Source organism: Echinococcus granulosus (genome assembly GCF_000524195.1).
Source record: "Echinococcus granulosus chromosome Unknown EG_S00079, whole genome shotgun sequence".
Classification (NCBI taxonomy): domain Eukaryota; kingdom Metazoa; phylum Platyhelminthes; class Cestoda; order Cyclophyllidea; family Taeniidae; genus Echinococcus; species Echinococcus granulosus.
The window spans coordinates 73838-95036 of record NW_020170459.1 but is presented as its reverse complement, the minus strand read 5'-3'; the positions used below and the strand labels follow the sequence as shown (position 1 = coordinate 95036).

Genomic DNA, 21199 nt, shown 5'->3' with positions numbered 1-21199 from the left:
ACAATTCCACAATACGAAAAAGCAAAAAAAAAAACTTATAATCTATCTGGTTAATCTTGGTCTTAAGGGAAGGAAGAGGTTAAGAGGGGAGCGTGAAAGACTGCGCAACCACCGCACTAGACGCGGAGGAGAGCTGAGTATATACATATTTTCAAATTACTCCATCCCAGGCAGTCCATAGCCGAGACGCGAAAGGGCGATTGCCAACCGACGACGCTGCACGTTCTCAAACTGATGACGACGCATAGGCTCAGTGAGAATGCCCGAGTCTACGTTGAGGGAGCGAGAAGCGCGGTTATCAGAAGGCAGGGAGTTGGAGAGAGAGCGGGTGACGGGGGTGGTGGGAGTGCCCGTCAGACCCCGACGAATAAGGCTGAGGTACTGGAAGAGATCAGCCACTGCAGCGATGCGTTGACGAGCCCATGATGAGATATTGCAACGCTCCACCGAAGTTGAACCGTCATCGTTCAACACCTGCGTCAGTAAAAAAAACAGTCTTTTGCGATGAACGTAGGCACTGCTATTGGAGCGGAAGAGTGGGAAAGTGAAAATAGCGAGGATGACCGCCTATTGCGGATTTAGTCGTAACTCTGGTTGCTAACTGCAGAAAGACAGGTGAAGTGTGTTCCACCAATAAATGTATATAATGTATTTGCTGTTATTCAAGTTCACGTACCAAAGAGATTTCACACAATCGATTTGGATAGTACCATCGACGCAAATAGCTAAAAGGGAATATCTATGTGTATACCGCGTCCCAAAGCAAAGTGAAAAGCCTCATAATCGAAAAGGGGGGAGGACAATGTTGAGTGACTCCAGTAGTCATGTTCAGAAAATTCTTCCTATCAAAAGTCGAAGTGAAATGATTTTTTAGCCTATGAAAAAGTCTTCCCCAAGTGAGTCCAACGTCAGAACGCTATTCGTCCGAAAGAACGTATAGCACGGTGAATTTACTTTGAATTGAAAATAAGGACCACTGGCTTTGATAATCGAGTACTTGTACCATCGCCATTCATATCTCTTGGATGGTTAGCATGTGTCTAACCATAGTTAATGATAATCGGAAATCTCAAGAAGACATAGAGAGGGGTACGTGCTTGCGACTGGATTCTAATAATCTTTACAGTTACTTCCAAGTCAACGTAGTGCACGTTAGCTTTCGCATGTGTAACTCAGAAGCCGCCCCGAAGAGGAATCTGCATCCGAGTGGAGAGTGCTAAATTTTGTAAAACTAGAAGTGGGTCCTTTGACATACAATGAATCGACATATTCAAACGATAAGCCACGAAACGCGTGAAATTAATAGAGCTCATTTGAGTGGTAGTTTGTCATACTGGTTACGCGGCTTGTGTCAATCGAGTTGTAAGCTAATGCATTCAGTGGGGCAAAATGTCAGATCCCTCACCAGAAGGTGTGGAAATGCATACTTCTTAATAATCTCACACAACGAATAAAGTCGTTGACAAAAACCGGCTGAACGTTTACATGAACTGATTAGGATCTTAAGAACAGAAGCGGGATGTAGTTAAGTAGTATCACTCATGGGTAAGTAGCTACACCGTATATCAGATCCAACAAGCGAAGTCAATCTTCACATTTTTTAGAAGAAATTAACAAAAACTGAACCACGATGTTCACTTTACTGAAAATGGAAAAAGAGAGAAACAAAACACTCAAGTAAATAAGTGCTCGACTGAATGTAGGATGGAACACGGAGCTACCAGTACAACAACAATGATGCCAAAAACGTAAAATGACCTTGGCTACAAATACTGCACGGCCCCTCCGACCTCAGACGTTAAATTAAATGCGTCAAGGGAAATAAAAACCACCGCAAGATTGAAAATAGATCTCAATCATATTCTGTCGCATGATGCTTGGATTGAAGAAAAAACCGGAATTTGCAGTGCAGTAGGTTACAAATGGCCTCTTATTGAAGTTGAAAAGGGGGTGGAATCCTTCCAAAAGCATACCTGAGTAATGACCCACAAAATTGCAATTTCAGATGGTGAATGTGAGGTGGATAAGCCTCGTGACATGTGAAATCGACTAACAGAGCTGTCTATTAGAAACTAAAAATAATATGCATTACATCACATTAGTCCAGCAGTTAGAGTTAGAGATCAGCCTTGATATTTTTAATTTGGTTCAAAATCAAGCATTCCTATACCTAAACCTTGCTATATTTAACCAAACCATTTCTCCATCAAAGTAAGAATGGTAATGTGAATCACAAACAGTGGAATCCGATCAATTACAGAAAAACTACGATTTCCCCCTCGATCGCCTATGGGGTTGTCCGCAACCCCAAGAAGTATTCCTATTTAAATCTTCTATAAGATCCTATTTTCGTGTCCGATTCCCGAATAGCCTGAAATGTCGCGGCCTCGCCTAGTCACCCTTGGTTGTCCAATATCAAATCTGCAGCTAAAGAGAACATTGAAGTACAGTGTGCTCTAAGTAAGATAATAATTACTGTAAGTCCAAGACCAACTAAATGACATAAATGTGGGAGGCTAAAGCCGCTCCGGCCTCCGGCACATCCCGCTAGATGGCTGGCTATCGTGCTCGCGTGCAGCGTACTCCCACTGTTTATTCTTGCCCGTTGGCAGATAGAGACGTCTACGTCGAAGTTTTTCCCCGATTACTTCGGTTGGAAACCCGACAGGATCCGAACTCACGCACGTCAACATCAGCTTATAACAGTGGCTAACAGTTCTCACTATTCTCTCACCGACAACCATGGGTAATTGGGGAAATGTCAAGTTCATTCACATACCTCCAGCTTAAGACTGAATTTGACTGGTTCGCCGGGCACAAGAGGGCAGGTGAAGGTATCGGTAACCTCTATATCGGTGGTCGGAGTGGAGGCAAAAAGGGAAGAAAGGGGTTCCATCTCTACCCCGAGATGACTGAGAGCTAGAGGCAGAGTGGCGCAAAGGCGGGCGTCGGCAAAGTCCAACGCCGGTGCGATATCCTCGCGTACCAGGCGATGGAAGAAGGCGTGCTCCTTCAATGGGGGTGGTGGTGACGGATGTGGAGTAGGATAGGGCAATCTGATATCCCCAACGTCGGAATTGTTGCGAGATCGAGGGGCTCCACCACTGGAACTGCTCTCAGCCAAGGTGATGCTCACCGTGGGCTGTTGATTTGGTTTACCGTCACCGTTGTCCTCTGGCCAGCTTAGACAGCACCCACAGTCCACCCAGTCGACAAATTCCTGAAGTGCCAGGGGGTTAAGATGTTGAATCAAAAGTGGTGCTACTACTACCCACGTTACAAAAATGCGTACTGGATCAAGCCCACTCATCAATAGTACCGTCGTTTTTCAGATAAGAGTGGTTACCACATCGGTGGGTTGAAAAAGAAAGAGTTGTGCAATGCCGGAATGCATTTGTGGGCAAAAAAACACTAAAGCACTCCTGAGGGTTTGGGACAGAATCGACCGCCTGTTAAATCCTGTCTGGCTTAGAGGATGACTAACACACATGGTGCATGATAAAGTGATCATTCCGGTTGCTAATTCCAACCTTTTCTAGTGATGTAAAGTGAAAGTATTGCTGAGGTGCCCAGAAAATCCAAATGGTAACAGCTCCAGAGGGAAATCAACCACCACACCTCAAATGTTTTAGCGTTCTAACTGCGGCCCCGGCCGTCATAAGTTTTTTGGCTGAGTCGGCTGTTGCTCCAAAACCAAAGTCGCATTAAAAAAAATTTTACTATGGCTTGTTATTTTGGACTCAAACAATGCGCGGCACTACTCGACGCAAACAATTGCTCATCATAAAAAGCACATGCTTATAAAGTCAAGTTCAGGCAGGAAAGTCCGGGAGTCACATGTGTGCGACGCTGGTATACGAAAGTGATAATTTAGCAACTTCGACATCGAATTAGTGTGTTGTGTTTTTAACGAAGAGATCCTATTTTGAAGTTTAACCGGTCAGATGAACAAAATCGGAATCGGAAAATTGTATTAACATCAGGGACCCCTGAAAAACCCATCACAAGACAACATGTGAACTAATGTAGTGAGTAATGCGATTGTCTTTTCTATGCCTCTGCGGTGGCTCTGTCCAGCGAAAGATGATGACTCATGCTAATAAGTCTAGTTGTTTAGTTCAAAATTTACTCCACAGGACACAGTGATCGGCTTTACAAGAAGGAAATCAAATGCAGACGAAATATCACAAGCGGGGACACGTGAGAGCAAAAATCGGTTAGACCAGAAGACGAAGCTGGAAGGAACTGCACCAAAAGTACTACAAAACGTGATTAAACCCAGTCCGAGTCCAGTCATAGGACGTGAGTCCTCGACTCCGCGAAACAAAGAGCGATCAACGTGTCCTCTTTGCAGCTACGATTCATCCAACAAATAACAATCCTGAGGTCCTCCCAACTTACATTTTTTTCTAAAGACGGTTGAAGATAGGTTAATGAGCCAATCCAACAAAAAACTAGCATTAAATACTCCGTTATCTCTTAGCTCAGAAAAGGTAGATGATTGTGTCGCAAGTGCGACGATGTTTACATCATCAATGATATTAAAGCAGCCTTGCGCTCCTAAGATAAAGAGGGAACTTTGTGTCAATAAATAAGCCAAGAGCCACTAGTGTTTATATTACTGAAAAGGTCGTGCACTACAAATCTTTGTGCGCCGCTTACAGCACAGAGATAAAAAAAAGAAACTAAACAATGCCGTTCAAAGGCTGATTTAGTTACCTCAAGATACGACAAACCAATCAATTTGCCGTTGGTAAAAGAATACGCACCTCATTCACTTTTCAACCTACACATATAGGGAGGAAGAGGGAGAAAAGATATGACCCTCCTTGTCTCCAAATAAAAATAGAAGCAGGAGCGGTTAGATTAACGAGGAGAGTATACAGGGTAAATCATACCGATTCCAGTGAAGGTAGTGGGAGATAACCCCCTTATACTTTAACGCTCAAAGCCATGAGGTAAAATTGTTTACGTGACAGGAAAGCCTTCGTGCCACTTGTCAGAAGCATATAATAACACAGATTTTTTCATATTTTGAATGGCAGGAACGTATCACAAGTGCCTTTTCCTATCAGTGCTACTTTTCTCTAACTCAAAAGCTGTTTCAACAAGGATCACACAGCACGGTCCAAGCCAAAAGTAGCCGAAATGATGGTAAATCAAGGCGGGTGTGGAAGGAAGTGTGACATCCACCACGGGATGGAAATGAGAAAGTTCATGCCACGTGGTGTCCAGAGCAGCTGATCTCGTGCTAAGCGAGGTGTGGACTTTGTGAGGCCCCGAGGCACGTGATTGCATTCCTAGTTAGGCAGAAGGTGGACCCATCATTGATTAATCTGAATAGACGGAATTTCAAACCCTGTGGACATAGACGTAAAAATACCCCCTTCAACTCCAATGTTTTCTAGCCTTTTTTTCTCATTAGAAATGGGTAGTGAATACGTACCAAGAGCAATTTATTAGCTTATAGTAGATAACTAGCCACATCAAAGCGTGTGGCAATCAGGTTGGTTGGATTTTAAACAATGCAATAGACGTAGGACGTTCTTGGTCCGGGGGAGGGGGTAACTTCATATTACACTTTTCGAGTAGCAGCTGAATCGGTCAGAAATTAACGACAATTGATGGTAGTAAATTACTGTCTGAGGCACCAGCAGAAAATATTAAAGCCTCCTCTCGGCCATGCCACTTAGTTTACACGTAAAAATTGCAATTTTTGCATATGGTGTGCCCACTTAATCTCATTACAAACATCACCTATCCAGTGTGCGGAGCTAATTCCACCCACGCTGATGAGCACCACCAGCTTAGCAAAATTTCTACAATAAATGGTCTTCCCGAAATACAACCAAAAACGACTTTGCCACTTCATGATTAACCGAGGTCACTCACTAACGGATTACTATTCAATCACTTATCGAACTACAGACCTTGATTCAACTACTGAAAGTAAGAGCACTTCAGAGTTGGGAAGAAAACCGAGGCACTTAGTAACAAAAGCGTCATCAAGGCAAACCCAACTATTTGATGGCATACTAGCTTACTTCTTTTAAGATACCCCAGTGTTCCTGCGAATTGAGCAAATAGAGGGAGGAGCAGAGGTAGACCCAGCCGAAGACCAAAACAGTAGACAGGTTAAACAGGCAAACAAGCAAACTTATGAACTTCTCTTACCCAGGAGGAGAGCAGAAAATGAATCACAGTAAGTAAATAGTCACCACTGGCACATAAAACTCACTCAAAAGCTCCTGTATGAGGGGGAGGTACGGCCGGGATATGACCTCAAAGTAGGTATACTCGCAGGGGTAACGATTTGACTTCATTGATTTATTCACCAAAGGAAGCGGGAAAATCTACTTGGTTGGATAATGAACATGGTGGTCGGTTTCTGCTAACTTCCCGCGAGAATGTGACGGAGGTAATACCCACTGCCAAAGGGGTGCATCAATAGGTAGCTATAACGCTGATCGCTTCCTAAGTAATGGTACTGTAGAACCTTGTAGATCTAACTATTACACCGTTAAGACTGACAGGAAATAAGGTAATTTTTGATCAGTAACAGCTTCAGAGCGGCTGAGCACAGCGGTTGACTGTCGCTTGACGTCCAGTCAACCACATGCGCCAAGCACAGAAATAGGTCAAGTTGGTGATTGGTTTCAGCATGCCCAGAAGAAGGAGCCAGCTCAGTGACTCTGAGGATTACCAAAGCGGGACCACTTATACACCCATGCATGGGCTCACTTGCACACAAGCCGGCAGAGGAAAAGTCATTCGTGCGATAAATCATGGAATTCCAAGTCGTCAAAGCCATATGGAACAATGGGTCAATCGCATTTGTAGCACATTAAATATGACGAAAAGAGGGGCTACGATCAAAAGTAATGTATTTTTTTTTCAATTCATAGGCGATAATTTGATATCATCCGCTGTCGTTATTATCAGATACCCTCCAAATCTAACCTTAGGCGTTTCAAAGAGGATACACATCTGTAAAATTCAAAAAATTGAAAATGAAACAATAGTGGGGTGGTGTGGAGGCCCCACTGTCTGAAAAAGTACAGCCCCGTTTCTATGCTGATTTGACTTACTGACAGGAGAAATTAACATGCCAGATTAAGGCATCAGGTAAAATAAAGTTCATGCAATTTGCAATATTAGCTCCCAGCAATAACTTGCAACTTTTGGGGAAGGAACTTCTGACATCGAACTCTTCACAAGCATGGATCATAAAGTGCAGATATCCAGAAGTTCATCAGTGCAATACTCCTAACTGTGTTCTACGTCAAAAATTGGTGTAACCTGATGGATGTGATTCTAGTTTGCCGGCTTAACGAACCGAGTTGAAACCGGTGCTAAAGTCGCAGAATCTACCCACAACATTTGCTGCATAGCATCTAAATAAGGTGGCGTGGCAGAACGTGCCGTCCAGAAATGGTTCAGACAATTCAATTCCGCTGGTAATTCTCACTCAAAGAAAAGTGAATAGCATTCATCATTAATTCAAATAATTGGCTATTGAGATGTCAAGACCATGCAATGCGATCCAAAGTGAGAAATCATCATAATTATTTTTACCAAAAATACTCAAGTTTCAACTGTTTAGTACGTCATTTGACAATATATTCAACCCACAAATTCAGTTAAATCAAAAGTAATAAGAAATGATGAAGGTATGGTAAAAATGATTTGCAGCAAGAATATCACCCATTCGGAGTTGTTTAGAGATGACGCAATTGCACATGTCAGAGAAATCGATTAATTAGGTCAGTATCTTGTTAAATCGCACCACGTGATTGCGTACAGGGAGCTAATTTCGTCAGCACTGCTAAAAATCTTGTTGTTCAAATGCGCTTGAAGTGCGGGAAATACTCTCAAATCGGAATGCACACATTGATGCAATGCGCCTGAGCATGCACAAGAGAAACCAAAGAGGCGGATTTGGTGTGACAACTATGAAGTCCAAAAATGAAAGTTGACGTATGGTAAACACGCTTACCCACACGCACTCGAGAGCAAACACGTCTTCGAAAACTATACTTCCGGTTTGGCTAAACCCGATCTGTTGAGGGCCGACTGAAGAGTTCAGCGGACAACAAAAGCCATGGATGCCATTAAGAGTGCAAGCCCACTTGAGAGGGTGAGGTAAATTGAATTCTGCAGACTCCAACTTATTTAAATCAGTGCATACTAAATGAGCCGATGCAAGGGCTTACACACAGCGTGATTAACTGTTTGAGGGAGATGTGGGATCACATAGAGAAACAGATTAGGTGCTTCGGTTTGAGGTGAAAAGGAACAGTAAAGTCGTCATCACAGTCAATTAAGGAAACAGAAACGGATGAAAACTGTAGGAAAATGGGTTGAACAATTATAACGTAAGCATGTGAGAGAGTGTCTTTGGAAAGAAGTAAACTGAAGACGATAAAATCACCAAGGCAAAGTCGATAAGGTAAATGGCAAGGAGGTTGCGAGAAGTCAAAGATCATTTCACCGACATATGCCTAACTTCCATCACGAAAAAACCGAACGCTTTGTAGTGACGTTTTAGGCAAAAAAAATAGCACGAAGGCCCCTAACACTCCTTGCTACAATTAAAAGCTAATAATAAAAACTTATGAAAGCCAGCTTTTATTTGTGGCAAGGAGTGTTAGGAGCCTTCGTGCGGTATTTTGTCTAAAACGTCATCATAAAGCGTTTGTTTTTACTTGTTTAATAAATGTATTTAAACCTGATACTGATCAGTGTGGAAAGTTATTCAATTATAACAGGGAAGGGTGGGAGATTTGCATTGAATAGTAACTCACTGAAGATATCAATACTATCAATGAATCTTTATTTTTGTTGATAGTCTCAAAACCGGCAGCATATGTCGAGAAAGTCGCTAGGAGGTAACTAGCACGATAAAGCGGACAGACCTTCGGCAAAAGTGGTTGTAAAAGTACCAAGTGAGACGCCGAACACGTTTGTGCACATCAATAGTGTCAAACAAAAGCTAACAATAAGAAGGCTGGTAGAATTTAAATATCAGACAGACGGCATTTGTCTTACTCCTGTCAATAGTGTATCCAAATACCTATCTTAGTATTCCAAATAAAAACATACAAATACTTTCAACAGACTAGACTTTTAAGGAGAGCTAACAGGTAACGAGAATATGCAAAATGTAGGCTCGTACTTGAGGCATCAAACAGTTTTGATTAGTGAGAACTCGCCTGAAAGTGGTCGTCACCCACTGTTTCAGCACAAGTAGCACTGGAAGTGAGGGCCTCAAGGAGGTACTTGCGAGTGACGGGCTCCTGCGAGGTTACATTAATGATGGAAGTGTTCAAGGTAGAGCTCCACCGACGTCGATCCACCTGCGAGGCAAGAGGGTTGGAGGAGTGAGGTGGGGTGGGGGCGGGGCTGAGGAGATAGCTAAGACGTCGCAGACGATTGCCCTTGCCCTTCTCCTCCGCCTCCGGTGTGCTAGCTGTCGGGACCATGCCTGACATTGACCTGTAGTGTAGAACTAGCTTCACCTTAAAGACAATGGCTTCAGTGGCGAGGGATTAAAGCAAGACCCTTGGAGTAGGTGTATATAACGAGACGCCAGCAGCTCAAATCAACAATTAGGGATCCTGTATGTCTTTTTATACTTGGTCTTAAGTAGACTGCTGACGCAGTAGCCCTAATCAAACAGCGTGAAGATACGAATTTTAAAATGATTAAATGAGAGTTTATTTCTGACCAAACTAAACGGGACGTTACACAGTTAACTGAATCGCTGGGGTCGTAACGCCACGTTATAAATTAACCCTCCGCGAATCCTAGATGATTAGAATTTTTGAATACCTTTTGTGATGCAGGTGACAATTTGTGCTATGTGATTGTAAAATGGCAAACAAATTGCGTAACACGCCTATCTGTTTTATTGAACTACAATACAGGTACTGATATGCTAGAGCAGAATAAAAAATGGCGAAATACTTGAGCAGTAACACGTAACTTAAAAATTCGTTTGTAGTCAAGATGATTAGCGCCTATATTTGAATATGTAGCATATGATTTTATTATTATAATGCCATTTATAACTGTGCAAGAAAAAAGGTAATCTTAAATTAAGCAAATGAACTTGTGAGATATTACTGATTAACAAACCACTCAATACAATTCGAACCTAAAAATGCGGAATTATGTAGGGCCAAGGAAAATATATAGATTGCTAGTCGATTAGGGATACGGAAAGTGAGTAGTCATGAAAGACAGGATAGCGTTGAACTGACCTCTGTACAGCGAACACGCCTGATTTTTCTTCATGCAGCCGAAGAGTATTTTTGAGGGCTTGTACTTCTTTTTTGAGGATCTGAAAATAGGATAGGATTTGTTTCCAAAAAAAGTAACAAAAGAAAAGGAAAGCCGAGTTTGCTAACCGAATTTTCCTTCTCTACTTCTTTAGCACGCTTAACGGCAGCGTGTTCAGCAGCGTAAGCATTTTGCGCCTAGATTATGTTAATCAAAAAAATGAGGATACCATTTTATTTGCCTCTTCAAAAAGTGCAGCTTGCAACTCCATGCATTCCTTATTTAGGGAATCGATGTAGTGCTTGAGCTCATTATTTTCTTCAGTCAGTTTTTTCGAAATGCTTTTGCCCTCCATCCTAAATTACCAGTCAAAGTGGGGGTAATGCAAAAAGAAAAGAGACATGCTTGCGAATATAAGCTTCAAATATATTAACAACCACAGTAATATGGAAACAGTTTAGCAAAAATCAACTAGATGATTCAGAGGTAAAGAAACTATCAGCAGCACAATAGAAACAGTGAAAAATCCTAGGGATTATGCACGGCAGGGACGCCACAAATAAAAAGGCATTGTTGTTAAGTAGGACACTGTATGGAGCTGTACCACCCATATCACTTACCTAGATGGGAGAACAGTCGAAATCCTGAAAGACTAACCAGATGACCACACGCACGAGAACGGAGTAGTTTGTAGTTTCAAATGTATTTAAACAAAGTGCTGTTGGTTACATGTCTTTTCATGAAAACGATAGAAAAGCTGGGATAAAAGGCAATTTAGAAGCCCTTAGATAGTAAAACAAGTAATTATCTACTGCAACGAAAAAATAGGCTAACTTGAGAAAATATTGAGAAGTTTGCCGACGCAATGACTTCAGCGATTATTTCCAGATGGTGTCTAAGGAATGCTGCCTTTTAGCACAATTCTAAACTTAAATAAGCAGCTACACTAGAACCAATATCCCACATGTACTCAAATTTTCATCTTTTGGTTGAAGGTCAGAAAATGGAAGATGCGCCCTGGTTTTAGTTTTTAAGCATTTGTGACATTTGTCCTACGCAAATTTTTCAGTATTTAGCGAACCGCTAAATGCATTAGTCTTGATACTTGAAATGATTACATAAGACATATCCTTTTCCTTATAATTGCAGCGATGAAATTGCCAGAGTTGTGCTTGTTCATAATGCATATCCTTTTCGGGGGAAGATGATACCTGTTCCATTGCGAGAATCGTGGTTACTAAACAAATCCTCCTCAAGAGGTGCATTTCGACAGACATACATTGCACCGATATTTTATGCCGATTTTCGAGACCAGTATAATTCCTTTAATCTTTCTGTCTGGATTTTCTTCACTCCGATCTTCGAAAGATAACTAATATAGCTCTTTTTGGTTATGGATTTAGAACCTCCAGCAATGTTAGAGAATTAGGGCGAAATGTTCCTAAGCCACAAACATCGTTGATGAAAACTCAGAAAAGCTGTGCAGCAGACCTTTGAAACCACTGATGGTGTGTTTACGGGTGAACACGTATCCTCAAATAGTATTAGTTAGTAAACATCTTCCCTTCAAACTTGCGAATTTGATTGGTACATTAGTGTTGTTTCGGTGGCCTACCTTAATGAAATAGCCCAGATTAAGCGAGTCTTTCATGTGTTCGTGTTAATGTCATCGTAATATTGTGGTGTCACTTCATAATATCACATAAACTGATTTTAAATGGACTAACCTGAGCATCGTCCTAGGTTCCTATGCATAGTGCAGTTGATGACTAGGGATTCTGAAACGTGAGTGGCGTTTGGAAAATCCACCCTACTACCTAGGGTCACTTTTTGTTACTTGAATGTCTCCTAGTTGTGTGCTCTGATTTTCTTTTCCGTTGCGGTTTTGAGTGCATGCTTTTACTAAATAATGTATGGCACTTGAATACAGTCATCTAAAGCCAGGTGTTTGCCGCGTTTGAGACGTAATTAATTGTAGTAGGCCACGCGTCATCAAGTCCCATGCTTTTCCCCACTATTTTTAGTTAAGCAGCTCCCCTGGATGGGGAAACAAAAATCAGGATACAGGGTGACAACGTATTGATTGTTCTTTAGTGATGACGATGATGTTCTCAGTTTCCACTCCATGTTTCTTAGATGTACTCATATTTTATTCCAAGCGTAATAACTAATCGTTTTTGAGTTAAGACATGTCGAGGTACGTGAGCTGAGTCTCTGTTTGCACGTTTGTCGGCGGTACTTTTAGTTTTCTGCTACGTTTTGTCTTAGGAGTACGAGATCATTTCGAGAGATTACTGTCTTATTGCAGCTATTGTCTTTCAGAAGCAAATCCTCGAGGTCTCGTGGCAATATCAGACGAAGTTCGCGCACTCAGATCTCTGATGATGATATTCCTTCCGGTAACTTGTTGTGATTTATTTTTCTGTTCAAGATATCTAACACATTTGGTGAGTCTATCTTTTCACCGTTTTTAGAGGGGCCTCTTGTAATCGATTGCAATTTTCAATCAGACAGTTACCAGCCTTCAGAAAATTCGCCCCTTTACTCCAAAGAGGCAAATACTAGTGCTCCCCGCAAACGAGGTTGTGCTTTCACGCCTTGTTCTTGAGTCGTCAAAAAACTGCAAATTAACCACCTCAATGTGTATTCTCAGCCTGGTCTAAATTTCTAAATTCAAAGTGTGGTCTTTGGAATTGGTGTGGTTTTCTTGCTTTTATACGTGTTCTGACAACTTGCTTTATTTCCCGTAGTTCAACGGAAATAATATTCACATTTTGCTACTAGAATCCGAAATGCCCACACGTCGTAAAAGTGCTGCAAAGTCGCGGACTCCCTCCCGATCATCAAACACACGCTTCACTGACAAAGGTGACAGCTCCACACGGAAGAAACGTAGAAGAATTTCTAGAGTATGTCGCCCTGCGTTCCTTTTCGAAAAAAATTAAGAAGCCTCATATTGTACTAGAACATGTTTTGCCCAAAATAATCAGGGTATCCATAAATAGTTGGTCAGCTTTTTCATTGCAGCAGACTATGATTTCACGATTTATTAAATCTGATAAGGAGTTTTTATTCCATACTATGAATATTAGATTCCCTGGTCAAACCGCAATTAGTTAACACCTATCTTTGGAGCTGATTGTCATCGTATAAAGTAAGACAAAGCTGAAAGTACGTTAGTATGGGACGGGCAGCAGGGTATGTTCTTTACCTGTAGAACCAAAGGAAGTTCAAAACGGTTCGGGCATTTTTAGACTGCTACTACAGATCAGTTCTAAGACGATTGATATTCATGGGGTGGTCGTGCTAGTTGATGCAAAATAAGGTTTAGAAGCCATCCCTATATTTAAAGTAAGCCAGTATCTTATGCGTCATGAATCCGCGCATATGTAAGCCACGATGACCATGCTGGGACACTACCCATCCGTTGCTCTCGTCTTGAAGTGGGTTCGTGGCCACCTCAAACTGGCTTTTGGGCCTCTTGATAGTTGTGATTTTCATCGCTTTTTAATGTATGTGCTGTTTGCCTATCGTATCATTATGTTGCATTTTTTTGCACCAATCAGACGGTGAATTATTGTTTGATGTTTTTGGAACCTCCGCAGGTCTTTACACAATTAGTTTAATCGGTGGCTTTGTTATTTGTTTTGCTGTATCCGTTTAGTGGCTATTTGTCTAGGTATCATTATCGCATGCAACTATTTTACATGTGCTAATTTCATGCTCTTGTTTTTACCGCTTCAGGATAGACTGGAAGATGGTAGTACACCGGACATGCTCGACTCTCTTTTAACAGGTAGTAACATTTGAGGAGAATGATGATACCTTTACTAAAAATGGAGATTTTGCCCCACAGCATCACATTCTCGAGCGAGCTCCTCATCATTGATATCTAATGAAAGAACCGTGAACAATTGTTTAGCATTATAAAATCAAATTTGATAAAAGACATCGTAAAGGTGGTTCTGACGTAGAACTCAATCAAATGCTGTTTGTGGTAGAACCCACGTTGTTGCACAGGATGGTACTGGACCCAATGGTTACACTAGCGATCGGCCATTGTCATCACTGGTGCTGCTAACTTGCGTTTCTAGATCCCGATTGGAACTCATTAAGGGAATCAACAGGTGGAAGAAGCAGTCGAAACTCCTCCAGGACAAATAGACAATCTGAAACTCGTACACCTACACCAGTTAGGGGTAGATGTGTATCCCTTATCGAGGGTACAACGGTTGTCCAGCCCGTCTCGTCACCGGTAAAGAAGCGGAGTCGCAATAGTCGAAAGCAGGGTTTGGAGAATATCCAGATGTCCCTGCTCTCGCAGACCGAGCAGACGGATTGGCTACTGCCTAGGCGCAGCACGGGTCCAATGAGTCCGGGTCTGGTGCCAAACATCAAGGCTAGACACCCCTCAGACTCTTCTCAGGAGGCAGTTGATGACTTCTGCTGGATTTGTCATCGTCCTGGACAGGTAGAACTTGAATTTTCCCCAGATTTAGGTACTAGCTCTCCAGAATTTCGAGACTTTTTGCTGTTTTAGTTGAAATCCTGCAGCAGCTGTCCCCGCGTCTACCATTCCAATTGCTCAAACATTCCAGAGAGTAAGTCGGGTGAAGGCTTGTCGCATGAAAACTGGCAGTGCGCCCTGTGTCGTGAACTAGCTTTGGGCACATCGGACGGGGTGAAATGGGGACCAGTGGTTTCGACTGTGACCTACGAGAACCAACTTAATAAGGCGTTGGCTTTTATGATTGATTTCTTGTCCATTCAAAGCTGGGTACGTGTCCATTTTATAGCCGTCTCCCAAGAAAGTTCCTTACTTAATTGGTGTTTGAGTAGCTTTTATCAGCAGTGCTTGAGTAATGAAGTATGCAGAAGCCGTCTTATTCTAATGTAACTTCAGCGCAACTTTTTTGCAATTTTAGGCGGAACCATTCCGAGAATCAGTCGATTCTAGTGAAAATTTCGGCACGTCGGGTGCCATCAGATATCCTATGGATCTTCGTACACTCCTTCAGGTGTGGTTTAACTGGTTCTGCATAGCTTTTTTTCTGAACGCAAACTAATCCCCCCCCTCCCGTTTTTCAGCGAGTCAATGCTGGCCAATATAAATCAACGAATGCATTTCTGGCTGATTTCCTCTGGATCATTCATAATTGCTTCATATCCGAGGAAAAGCCAAGTAAGTTCATCTCACCTTTATATTTGCTATTCTTATCGTGCGCTCATCTCTTGACAAGCAAGCCAACTATAAATGTTGACAAATTTTCGGCCAGAGGTGGGCGCAGATGATCTTATTCAATGTACTCTCCTCATTTTCTCAGACCCCCAACTCTTGGTTAAGGCGCGTTCTCTAGAGCAAGCGTGTCTCTGCGAGATCGAACTCCTGCGAGCCTGTCCCACCTGCTACCTCAATCGAATTATCGCCCTTCCTGTCCTCCCTTCGACTACTTTCATCTTCCCCGCCATCTCCAAGTGTGAACCGCACATATATCGACGTCCCGAGATGCGAAAACCCACCGAGCACCTTACTACCGACCTTGCTGAGGGGCTGTGGTTCACCAAACCCTGTGTGAGTCTCTTAATTCTGCTTGCAAGCTCAAAGCACGATCCTCCTTCCACGCATTGGGAGTTCAGCTCAAAGTGTAATGAAGTTCAGACCGTCTGCGATTGATATCAGATCAAAATTCTACTTGTTCGAAGTCTAACACACCCGATTAGTCAAGGAATGGTGTCTACTTTAATTACAGACTGTGATCCACCCAGTCGTATGGGTTCGTTTCGAGGAGGGGCGACGGTGGCCGGGGAAGATGATGGCGGAGCTGCCAAACAAGCTCCTCCTGGTCTCCTTTTTTGGCACCTATGCCACTCGCAAGACGCCGCCAAACTACGTAACTCTGCACACCTGTCTCAGCGTCTCCGTGAACGCAAACACCCCCTCTGGCGCCGCCGCCACCACCACCGCCTACAGCGAGAAGGAGACGGAAGGAGGACTCAGGCGACTGCCCGATTCTGGCGAACTGAAGGACGCAGAGACCCACGCCCGGGCCTGTGAGGAGCTACGCCGCCATCTTTCTCTCCTTGTCCAGGCCTTTCCCAAATTTCGATTCCCTGCTGCTCCTGCCTCCCGCGTATTACCGTTCTCCCAACACATCATCAAACAGCATTATGGGTAGGTGAGGCGCTTCTTTGTTAAGGCTTTGTCTTCTCTTGGTATAAATTGAAACGGCATGGAATGTCCCTTGGCAGCGGCGTGAGCATACCTCTATGATACTAGTGTGGGAACCGAATCGCAACTGACGCAGTTAAAAATACGATGAAAACAGCCGATATTCTGTTGAACAACCTTCGTTGTCTTTTAATCGTCGTCCTCAGTAGTCGGGTGTGCTACAATCCTCACAGCATCCAAAATCCTACAATGATTTTCTGCCATTAGTGGTGTATCTTGTGAGGTACTCAAAGTTAATCAATGTGCTCTAGCGAGCGGATTTCGCAGTTAATCACTCCTCGTTGAAATGTCCTGAAAACTTCATATAGAGTGGCTTTACACGGTTGTATTCTCTATTCAGTCATCTCTTCAACTTTTACCGTATTTAAGTGAAAATTCACGCGGTTTTCAATGAATCATTCCGATATTTTAAAGGCAAATCTTGATGTAATTATTACGGCCTGTCAAGCATGCCTGTATTTTGTGACAACTACCACGACATTGGTGTGATTTCAATGGTCCCTTTTTTGTAAGTCTGGAGTGCAGACGTCTTCCTTCTACGATGTTTCGATATAGCAGTCATCCAAACCGACATCTCTTTTGTCCTGTAGGCGTGGATCCACCAATGTGGCACTTAAGTAGCTTTATTAAGGGCATATGGAAGAATAGGAATGCCACTAACACGGGTGTCAAGCAACTATGGCACTAATGGAGTGGTTGAGTGGTGGTAAACTACGAAGGTCCACGTAGTCGGATGTGCATTTATAACTGATATCTTTAAACCGAAACTAATTGAGAAAAGCTGGTGGCGGCGAGGAACTAACACCCACACTGCCCAGCATTAGAACTTCGTGGACAAAAATTGGTAATCAAGATGTTGCCAAAGGGCCTCTCCTCCTGTCTTTTTGCCGGTATTCATTCATTAGTGTTCGTTGCCTTAACTACTCACCGTCAGCTTCATCTCTTCTGCGATATCAGTGCAATTGCGCGTTACCGGCCAATAGACACGTGGCTTATTGTTTAGCTTGGCTATTGGTTGTTGAGTTCTCATTTATAAATCTAGCTTCGTGTCATGCACATGTGCTGACATGATGCTTCTCTGCTGCAGTGATACCCTAGATGTCTAGTACACGCTGCTCATCATTTCTTTCTAAGCAATACATGGAATCTCGGTTTGCCAGGTATGAGATGCTTTGTTTCAACAGACATTCTGGGTTTTATTCCCACTACGTTGTTTTTTTGTGGTGGTGTTGATCGTAGGTCCTTCAACCAATGGATCCTTGCAGGAAATAACCTCCCTTCTCCAGCTTCCTCTGAGTCTGGGGCAGCCGCTTCACCGGGACCTACTGGTGACGAGGTGGATTTTGTTCATACCTCAGAAAGCTGTCTCCCCTCCTCACCCTCCCTCGCCACCTCAGTGCCTTCGGCAACTCCCCCCGCCCCATCTCCACCGCTCCCCCCACCTCCCCCTCCACCATCTTTTCAAACAAGGCTGGCGTCGGCACCCCCTCAGTCATCATCATCGTCCTCTAGCACATTTCCTCTCAGTGGAACCAGTCGATCCCTAACCTCGGAGGACTTTTCCGAACCCCTACTGGCCCGTCTTTCTACAAACCTGCTGTCGTCCTTCAGGAACTCCCACGGAGACAGAGAGGGACCGCCTCACGAGCCTCTTTGTAGTTTCCCTCACACGGATGCGGGAGATAAGGTGCAGGATTCGGAGCGCAAGTGCGTTTTCCCCCTTAAGCCTGGTGGCGGTATTTTGTGCAAATCTTGTCTTGTCTGGTTATTAACAACTTTGTCTTATGTTCGCAGGGCGGAAAACAACTTATCATCCACCCACCCATTTAACGACTTAAATGACTTCCAGTTGATCTGACCAGTATAAAATAACCAAATAGAAGTATAAAATGTATATGTAGCGCGTTGAGACTTTCCTGAAGGTGAGAGGCGACACTTTTCGGGCTGAATAGGCATTGTCAACCCAAAAAAAGGGTTGGGGTCCATAGGCCAATCCGCCTGGTGGAGCCTTAAGCCACCACCTACCGAAACCGAGATAATTTTTCATGCCCTCGAATCGGGGTTATTTTGGCTGCTTTGGTTTTCGGTATGGTGAGCTCTGGGTAATTCGTATTTCGCATATTGAGCCGCCCAAATTTCCAAATCGTTCTTAGTATAGATTTCGCTTGGTTCACCAATCTGACCGACTGGTTTCCCACGCAAGGTACAATCGGAGAATGCACTTTTACCTCCCTTTTTAGGGCAGGTGTTAGTCATTAGCGATTACAGGGAGCGCGACTACCCAAGTCTTCTTTGTCTTGTCAAGACCGCTTCTCCCTTTTTCCTATTGTCGTCAAAACATTCACACGATGCTTTGAAATGCGAAAAACAGTATGCTTTATTCGGGGGGTTTTTTGTTAAAAAAATTAGTTGCTACGATGTCCCACCCTTCATGGTTGGGGGTTGGGCGAGATCACCCCAATCTTAGAAATGGAAATGCACCCTGACACATTTTGAAGTTTGCCAACCTGAAGCAATTAGCTGGAGGCGGATTTTGATTCAAGGTATTGAGGATGGATAAAAAGCGAGCTGTGGCCATCCGTCACACCTGTTTCCGGGATCCCGAGGGAAATTTTGTCTCTAATGCAGTTGTTTAAGGAAGAAAATATCAAATCAATCTGCCTAGTTTGTGAATCACCATAGCTGCTGGAGGATGACTCACTCTCGAGATGAATACGCGCGCCTACTGCGTTGTTGAACTAACTAATCCACCTACCACTCTAAGACTGCGAAATACGTTTATCCTTATATCATCAATTCCCAATATCCTTTTCCTTGTTTTAGATGCATCTAGTCTGTTTACAATATGGATGATTTGTTGCTGCCATTTATCTATCGCGTTGCATTTGTAATCCCGGGCTCAGGTAGGCAAGTAGAGGCATCACATATGTGAGGCTAACAATCCAATTATTAGGAGGGATGAAGTTTACGGATTTTGCTGCAACGAGAACAGGTTATAGGTTGGATGTGTTTAGATTTAGAAATTGAGCTTACCTCGCTTGCAGTGCCCAAAAATATTTCCTTCCCAAACAGCTGACACATACCCTCTCTCAGATGACCCCTAGTCATGCCTTCAGGTTTTACCCATGCTCAGCGCGTGAGCGTGCATGCCTGCCCACTCCGTTATTTACTAATTTGGAGGGTGGGGTCTGGTCCATTCGTGGACCAGACATGTGTTTTAACCAGGAAGCCCTTCAGCAGCTCCCACCTACTTGTCCCTCTCAACCCGTTCTTTTTGTTCAGAACGATAAAGGTACAGTTGCTAATTTTGTTTCCTATGATTTGGAACTAATTGAACTGACAGTGATTTGTTTTGGGTCGGATTTACTAAATATCGATAGTGATTGGACTTAATCTTCCCTTTTTTGCATTGCATGCTGGATGGCTGCATCAAAATTTGGTCGCTTTTATCCTCCCTCCACTTTATTCTTTCAGTACCAATGTGCAGGTTGGGAATCCCGTGTATGAGAATGTGGAGGCCCCGGATATGGAAACGACTCCTGCAACGTAAGTGTTCATGGCCTGAGCCGATTTATTGGAAAGAGTAACTGAATGGCTCTTTGGCTTCACGGCTACTTCATATTGCCGCTACACAATCCTCTGTCTCTAAAAATACGCCTGTTCTTAAAAGAATGTGCTGATCATATTGAATTTGTAATTTTCACGAACGTAGGAAGGTTTGCTTCAGCCCCGTGACCTATTGTTTTTCTTACCATCAAGGGATTCTACATCGTCAACCCTTCCCCTACGCCACCTGGATAACACACCTTCAGGTGATCCCAAGGCAGATCTAATTGCTCGCTTCCAAGAAGCTCGAGACTTGTTCTCTGGGCGATTTCAGTCTCTGATGGAGAGTGTCTTTCGGAATCTCGAGGAGTCTATCAATGAGACCTGTTCCATTTCAACTGCTGCCACAGCTCTTGGTGCTTCTGCAGCTTCCACTGCCGCCTCCGAGGTGGAAGCACCTATCCAAGAAGCGACTCTGATCACCACTCGTACGCGTTACTTCTTTTTTGTTCTTAATATATCATTTTAAATTGGCCTTGCATTTGTCTATCATCATTTTACACCCCAAAATTCCAAGCTCCCTTTCTAATAAAGCGTGATTTATGTACTTTTTTTGATAACAGACGACCGGGAGACCCAAACCGCGTCAAATGTTGTAGTTTCGGCGCAATTCCTCGAGGAGAACAAAATGAAGATGGCACTGCTGCGTGCGGAGGTGCTTCGACAAAGTCAGGAACTGGAGCGCCTTCGGCTGCTGTTGGACTACACGCGCTACGAGGTCGCGAGCAGTCATCGTGACCGTCTCACCGAGCTGCGTGCGGTGTGGGAGGCGGAGTTGCTAGCCGCGGTGGAGGGAGTGGTTAAAATCTGCGAACAAGAGGCTTCAAGGCTGATCGATGTTGTGAAGAGGAAGCAATGGGTTAGCGCACACTTTCTTCACTTCCTCGCTGTTGATGCATGCTGATATTGAGCTCTTGATTTTTTTATTTTCGTTGGATGGTGTTTGCTTCTTAGGGCTGGTTTGGTTAAAGGGGATTTCAGAAAATAAACCCTGGCTGACAAATTAAAAGTCGATGTGGAATTTCGGCGTTGATAACTTTCTTTCACTGTTGCTGACTTCACTGATTTCGGTGCCTATCTCTT

The 21199-nt window shown here is 43.4% G+C and overlaps 2 protein-coding genes across 2 annotated transcripts; one reads left to right on the top strand and one right to left on the bottom strand. All coding sequences in view use genetic code 11, as the record gives it.

The window, feature by feature from the left end:
• Positions 1 to 156: 156 nt before the first annotated feature.
• On the bottom strand, positions 157 to 11501 carry EGR_07501 (glucosamine-fructose-6-phosphate aminotransferase; the record flags this gene model as incomplete). The annotated part of the gene is made up of 7 exons (XM_024496750.1): positions 157 to 474; positions 2780 to 3220; positions 9234 to 9495; positions 10263 to 10342; positions 10410 to 10478; positions 10511 to 10637; positions 11338 to 11501. The coding sequence occupies 7 exons, from the start codon at positions 11499 to 11501 to the stop codon at positions 157 to 159; spliced, it is 1461 nt and encodes a 486-aa protein (XP_024348821.1).
• A 1572-nt stretch (positions 11502 to 13073) lies between these two features.
• Positions 13074 to 21020, top strand: EGR_07500 (Protein kinase C-binding protein; the record flags this gene model as incomplete). The annotated part of the gene is made up of 12 exons (XM_024496749.1): positions 13074 to 13190; positions 14026 to 14077; positions 14376 to 14752; positions 14822 to 15058; positions 15207 to 15299; positions 15370 to 15463; positions 15606 to 15943; positions 16032 to 16453; positions 17750 to 18217; positions 19985 to 20056; positions 20270 to 20544; positions 20680 to 21020. The coding sequence occupies 12 exons, from the start codon at positions 13074 to 13076 to the stop codon at positions 21018 to 21020; spliced, it is 2886 nt and encodes a 961-aa protein (XP_024348820.1).
• Between the last annotated feature and the right edge of the window lie 179 nt (positions 21021 to 21199).